We start from the raw sequence: 6,735 nt of genomic DNA on the forward strand, positions 1-6,735 counted from the left end.
ATGGGACGATCAAAAGATCCCAAGGACACTTGTAGTTTTCAACGAGGTCAGACTGTAATAGGCTAATGTAGCTCTCACCTTCACAGTTTATAGGAGCAGCCTTGAGGGAAAAAGGGCCAGTCGGAGTCAGGCGAGCTGTGGGCTTCTGGGAGGCCTGTGTGGGCTCGCCTGTAGAAAGGGTGCCCTTCATTTCTAGACAGCGTGCCCTTTTTAAAATACAATCATAGATAGAGAGTGAGTGGCAGCCTCGCTGGTGTCCATCCCCACAGAGCGCTGCAGGAGTGAGTCCTAAAACCCAGGGATGAGTCGGCAGTGTTCTTCAGGGTCCCTCGTTTTAAAGTCAATGTTGTTTTTTTTAATGCGGTTTTGGTTAGATGCCTGAAATGATGTTTGTTGTTAACACAAGCTTAGACTTTAATGTTTTTGTTCTATAGTTTAAAATGCATGAGTAGATACGACTCATGCATTTTGAAGTTTTACGTGTTTTAGAAAGTGGCTAAACGAGACGACTAAACGTCCTCACTAGAACACTAGTCCTCCTTTAGCTTTGTGGTGGTGAGGTGAGGTCATGTGACCTTGGTAGAGTTCCTTTATAGGCCAATCAGAGGATCGGCGGTTCGATACCCGGCTTCGGCAGTCGATGTGTCCTTGGGCAAGACACTTAACCCCAAGTTGCTCCCGAAGGCTTGCCATCGGTGTGGACTGGATGTTGTATGAATGTTAGTTAGAGTCTGATGGTGGCACCTTGATGGTAGCCTGTCATCAGTGTGTGAATGGGTGAATGATATGTAATGATATGTAATATAAGCTTTGAGCTACTGATTGTAAGTCACTTTGGATAAAAGCGTCTGCTAAATGACTGTAATGTAATGTAATGTTAGCTTTTCCCTCTAGAAGTCCTTAAAGTGGTGTTCATTTGTGAAGATTATCTTGCTGAACAAAATGTATCATAAAGGTTTGCTTGTCAAAGAGTTGATTTTCTGAAATGATCCAAGATCCAAATATTAGGCTACAACAAATCAGGAAACAAATTGTTGCATAGTTGCTATGAGCGGAGAATGTAGAGGAGAACCAATGACATATATTGTTTGTTAAAGCTACTGTGAGGAACTTTTATCTGGTTTTGAACCAGTCTCAGTTTAGTCCTGATCCTCTACAGACCTCCATCAGTAAACCAGACCATCAGAGAGAAGATCGTCTGTTTCTATAAAGTTATTCTTAAAGCTCGTCATCGGAGCCACCGGGTCGGATTCTGGAGAAACCAGATGAAATCATGAAGGTTCACCAGAAACTCCTTCAGACCAGACTCCAGCAGAGACCAGTCCACCGTGGACAGACCCAGATCCAGCAGAGACCAGTCCACCGTGGACAGACCCAGATCCAGCAGAGACCAGTCCACCGTGGACAGACCCAGATCCAGCAGAGACCAGTCCACCGTGGACAGACCCAGATCCAGCAGAGACCAGTCCACCGTGGACAGACCCAGATCCAGCAGAGACCAGTCCACCGTGGACAGATCCAGATCCAGCAGAGACCAGTCCACCGTGGACAGACCCAGATCCAGCAGAGACCAGTCCACCGTGGACAGACTCAGATCCAACTTCTCTGCAGCCCTTCGACCTGCAGTCGGAGCTCCAGAGGGAGGACGGTATGTAAATGCAGTTTCAAGGAGACAGGGTTAGCTTGATGCAGCTGTGTCACATTCATTTATATTCATTGTGGTAACAAGCATTCAGTGTCTGTACCGTACTCCGTTTAAGCAAAACAGAAAATGATAGTTATTTATTTTCCTGCGAGTGCTTGATCCATGCTGTGAATTTGAAATGTCAGAAATGCAGATATTGGATTGGGACGATATATCTGCTTTTAGGGAACAATGGGCAATTCAATGTTTAGAAAAATAATCCGTATTATTTTAACTTTGCTTTATGACATTTTTAAAAATCTTGCACAGGTAAATTTGCATGAACTATTATTATTTTATTAAAGTGTGATGAGCGCAACACTCAATGTCATAATTCACTTTAAATAAACTTTGTCTTGACTTGTTTGCACTGTTTTGGTTCACATTTTATTATCTGAAGTAAAACAAAAAGGCCGATAGTTCATAACACCCACTGCAGCAGTATTTAACATTCATTGTGTCGCTGCAGCTTGACTTCGTTTGGAAGTGGCAGGCCGTTCACTGCAGCCAGGGCGTTTTCCAGCATCTTCTCCACGATCCCTCTTGCTGTACCGTAGGTGTTGATCCCGGTGTGGGGGGTGATCAGCACATTAGGCAGGCCGAGGAGCGGGTGATCCCTGCACAAGACGAGGCAGAGGGGGATGTTAGGAGTGAACAACGAGTGATACATCAGGGTTATTATGTAGTGCGTGATTCTGTTTTTGTATTTTCAGTGCAAGAGACCTTGGTAAAGGTTCTGGATGAGTCACATCTAATGCGGCTGCACAGATTCCTCCCGACTGGAGAGCTTGAACTAACGCATCCTGGTCCACAACTTGACCTGAGGCATAAAAAAAGAGCATTGTTATTGTTATTATTAACTTCCAACAATCAATGTTGTCTAGAAAACTCAGTGTTCCAGACCTCTGCTGACGTTCACCAGTGTTGCCGTGGGTTTCATGAGTGACAGCTCTCTGTGGCCGATGAGGCCCGCTGTGTCCGAGGTCAGTTTGACAACGATCACGACGAAGTCCGACCTCCTCAGCAGGTCATCCAGGCTCTGACAGTAACTGGCTCCTACTGCCGTCTCATCGTCTACACTCCTGAATAGAATAATGAATGAATGATTGGCCTCCAGGGTGTAATCAACGTGGCTAATGAGAGAGCATCCATTTTTCAAGGGAGGCGGTTGTTTTTTTTATTAAAGAATGGATGCAATCAGCTTCTTTTCGTTTTAATTTTTCAAAAGCAAACAAACATGGCTACGGTTGATAAGTTTCCATTAACTCTGCAAGAAAAATGCTATACGGTTAAGCGTTAGCTGGTTACCGTATGTAAATGTTTGATTTCCTGCACATTCCTTTGTGTTGTGTTATCACACTGGCTGAGAAACCTGGTGCTCAACAATATAAACTTTAAACAGTATATTGGTTATGTCTCCAAAACAAAAAAACTCAAGTAAATGTTTCTTAACACTTGTTTATTGTACCTTCTGGTCCTGTTGTGATACAGGATCTTCATTTCAAATCCTTTGCTTCTTTGTGCGATTTTGTAACCGATCTCTCCCATTCCAATGATGCCCAAAGTCGACCCTGTGACTTCAACTCCCATGAGGCTTTGCGGTATGTGGAAGGTCTTTGGGTCAACAGCTATTTGATGACCTATGACGGACAATGAACAACAGGTCTACATTTTAATTAATTTACTTCCTGTATTCCCAATGTGTCTAATCCATCACTGGCTTCCCACAATACACCTTGTGATGAAAACATTTATATTACTATATATCTATTTTTATCTATCTTTCTACATATATATCTATCTATATAGATAGATAGATAGATAGATAGATAGATAGATAGATAGATAGATAGATAGATAGATAGATAGATAGATAGATAGATATTGAATAGCAGTAAACATGTTGTTATCCTTGCTTAGGTTTAGGCAACAAAATAACTTAGTTAGGTTTATGAAAAAAGCATGATTGGTTAGGCTTAAAATAACAACGTAAATTAAGTAAACAACGTAATATAATTACTTATAATTAGATAAGAAAGCTTTAAGAAAACATGTGACAAACATCACTAAAGTCGATGGTTTAAAGTCCTGTATTTGTTTGGGACAATAAAAACAAACCCTGATATGAATAAACCGACTGACACAGTGGAGTATATCTTAGGACATATAAGCGAGTAGTCCTGTAAACTGAAGTACACACAGATGAACTTGCTTGGGGTTAATTAAATTGCATGAATGTAACCCTTCGCTCTCACCTTCAAGGATCTTGCGAGCCGATGCCAGGAGCAGACCCATGGCCAGATCTGCAGTGGAGTTGCTGACTACACCAGGCGTGTTGGCCACCTTCACCCCCAGACCGTTTATGAACGGGACATCCAGGTGGTCGATGCCCACCCCTCCGCTGACGACCACTTTGAGGGAGGGGAGCGATCTGAGCAGCGACGGCTTGGCCTCAGGGAAGTACTTCCACATGAACAGGACATGGATTTTGGGGCCGTGGAGCGCTGGGTTTTGTAGAAACTCTTTGTAGTAGATGAGCTGGAAGTGTTGTTTCAGTATGTCAACCAGCTCTTCAAGGTAACCGTAGTTGCCCCCAATCTCTGAGACCAATGCCCATGTTTTTTCCTCCTCCATAACCTTTTCAATAAGTAAACTTCCAAGTATCTGCTGGCGTTTACCAAAAGAGAGTTCCTGTCAGTGCACAGTAGGCCAGCTGAATATGCAGAAATGTAAAATTTGTCATCAAGAAAGCGTAAAATTCAAAATATACAGAAAAGATTTTAAAAAATTGTGTGAGTTTTATAAATATCTGTTTATTTGAAGACTAAAAAACATGTTAGCCCAAAATTATTAGCAAATTGCACAATTCTCAGGAAATTTCCCATTAAGTTATAAGGAAATTACATTAAAGTGTAGCGTTAGTTTTAGGAAGTAGAGACTCACCGTTTTAATCCTGAGCTCGAGTTTCAACCCTTCAGTCTCCTCAGACTGATCAGTCAGAAGCTGAAGGCTTGGAGGTTATTATTTAAAACCTTTGACCAGAGTCGTGTTCCTTGGGTGAAGTTGGAGAATAAAGAGGTGGCTGGGGAGGAATGTTGTTTTTGGTTTCTTATTCACAGACAGTATCAGACAGGCGTTGAAACTTTGCAAGCTACGTGCTCTAACCTCTAACTACAACTAACTATGTTGTTGTTTAAATGTGCTTTACAAATAAACTTGTCTTAACCATTAACATTTGAAATTGATCATTTTTTCAGATATATACATACATGGCCCGGCCTTTTTTGGTCCATTACTAGTTTTCTGGCTCTCATCACAGGCAGTTTCAGAGATTAGGCCTCTTCTTGGTCTTCACATTTCTCTGTATTGATTAGCTCGCCTGGCTTTGTCCAAAGGTCAAAAATAATCTGAAATCTAAGTCACTTCTAAAGGTCACTTTAGTTTTTTGTTGAAGGGACAAAAATATCTAAATCTAATTTAAAGTGTTAAAGAATTAGCTTTGGAGGTGTTGTTAGACATATTATCCACTCTCCAAAAGCAAGTCATTCCCCATAGACATCTATGGTGAAATGACCAATTTTACAATAGAAATAAACATGTTTACAGCCTGGTACTAAAAATGGTTTTGATCACTATGGCTAATTTCCCCCTTTAAGACAACTGTATGACAGGTGAATTTTTATGGAACTCACCTGTTTTAATCTTATTAAGGCTTAAAGTCGGGGATTATTGAGGGCGTGGCTCACGATATATACACCCATTATGCATTTGTCAGTCGTTCGTTCCACCACTTTGCTTTAAATTGAAATATTTCATCAACTGATTTCATGGTTCCCAGAGGATGAATCTTCCAGACTTTTTCTTCTTCTCACTCCACTATGATGTTTGGTTTGATATGTCTTGATGACTACTGGATGGGTTGCCATGAAGTATGGCTCAGTCTTTCATGCCAGCGCCTCCCCATTGGCTACCACCTTCAATGAGGGAGGAAACTGAGTGGGGGTCGCTCAGCTGCAGGGAAGCAGCTCCACATGAACATGGCCTGGATTTTAGGGCAGCTGGGGTTTTTGAAAGAACTCTCTGCTACAGAGAATTTAAAGTGTGGTTTCATTATGTCAGGTACCTCATGGTTGGTTAAGGACGGTTTGTCCTTTTCCGTCACCTTGAGGCATGAAACACAAAGATTAGCCATCAGAACTACTCAAACACTGTGTTTATCAATGTCATGGAGGGGGCAGATGGAAAAAAAATCATATTGAAGCTGTTTGATTGGATTTTATGACACAATAATTGGAAATGCACTAGTGGGTATTCATCTTAACTTGTTAAAGAGCTGCCCTCGTATGTTGTTGGCTTTTTAGAGCTGTGTGCGCATTCCTGTGTTGTGTTTGATTGTGGGTGGAAGTGTGGAGGGATAATACAGCACAGCATTACACAGTGTTGCATCATTTAGAGTCACAATAAAGACCTATATTTACACCGGTTTCCAAAATGCTTGAGCCAGTCAAATCTACTTGCATTAATCAAACAGAAATAAATTAACTGTTATAAATAAAACCAGTGAGATATTTAAAGGCTGCATATGAATAATGACAAAATTCACTAGGAATTGATGATTTTGACTCACAATTTGTTTCCTTCTTCTGCCCTGGAAGAACTGCTACTGAACTACTGAAAGTTGTGGTTTCGTGCTTTCATTTATAAAAAAATTGTTGTTAAATGGTTGAAATCCATCCTTTTGTGTCTTGAATCTACTATATTCTTTAAACTATATACTATAAATACTCAATGCGTTGCTATATTGTAGCCTATATACTCTGTCAATATTGTCACCTTCATGAACGAAAGTGTTGCGTAGCACTGTGTAGTTGTGGAAGAGTTAGACGTCATAGAATTTCAAGGACGCTGCCTCTGGTTCTGAAAAGTGAATCCCATGCTGAAGTTAAACCTGCATTCTCTCTAGTGTCCATTAGGGGGCGACTCCTCTGGTTGTATAGAAGTCTATGAGAAAATGACTCTACTTCTCTCTTGATTTATTCCCTCAGTAAACA

At 41.2% G+C, this 6,735-nt stretch overlaps 1 protein-coding gene across 3 annotated transcripts; it reads right to left on the bottom strand.

Moving 5' to 3' along the window:
- Positions 1-2,053: 2,053 nt before the first annotated feature.
- LOC129104854 (probable 2-ketogluconate reductase) lies at positions 2,054-4,731 on the bottom strand. 3 transcript variants are annotated; one of them, XM_054615713.1, is made up of 6 exons: positions 4,628-4,731; positions 3,940-4,348; positions 3,153-3,324; positions 2,588-2,766; positions 2,408-2,504; positions 2,054-2,301 (listed from the first exon to the last, which is right to left on the bottom strand). In XM_054615713.1, exons 2-6 carry the CDS (start codon positions 4,316-4,318, stop codon positions 2,130-2,132), a joined length of 999 nt encoding a protein of 332 aa, XP_054471688.1. In that variant the 5' UTR covers positions 4,319-4,348; positions 4,628-4,731; the 3' UTR covers positions 2,054-2,129. The 3 variants fall into 3 exon arrangements, with proteins under 3 accessions (XP_054471688.1, XP_054471687.1, XP_054471689.1); XM_054615712.1 differs by having other exon boundaries at positions 3,940-4,351; XM_054615714.1 differs by having other exon boundaries at positions 3,940-4,397.
- Between the last annotated feature and the right edge of the window lie 2,004 nt (positions 4,732-6,735).

This window comes from Anoplopoma fimbria, chromosome 16 (assembly GCF_027596085.1).
Source record: "Anoplopoma fimbria isolate UVic2021 breed Golden Eagle Sablefish chromosome 16, Afim_UVic_2022, whole genome shotgun sequence".
NCBI classification, from domain to species: Eukaryota; Metazoa; Chordata; class Actinopteri; order Perciformes; family Anoplopomatidae; genus Anoplopoma; species Anoplopoma fimbria.

Bases quoted from the DNA above. Each gene is read 5' to 3' on its own strand.
- LOC129104854 (XM_054615713.1), bottom strand. From the start codon at position 4,318: ATGGAGGAGGAAAAAACATGGGCATTGGTCTCAGAGATTGGGGGCAAC. The intron at 3,325-3,939 runs GTGAGAGCGAAG...TGTCCGTCATAG, and splicing joins GGCTCGCAAGATCCTTGAAG to GTCATCAAATAGCTGTTGAC. The intron at 2,505-2,587 runs GTCTGGAACACT...TTTATGCCTCAG, and splicing joins ACTGGTGAACGTCAGCAGAG to GTCAAGTTGTGGACCAGGAT.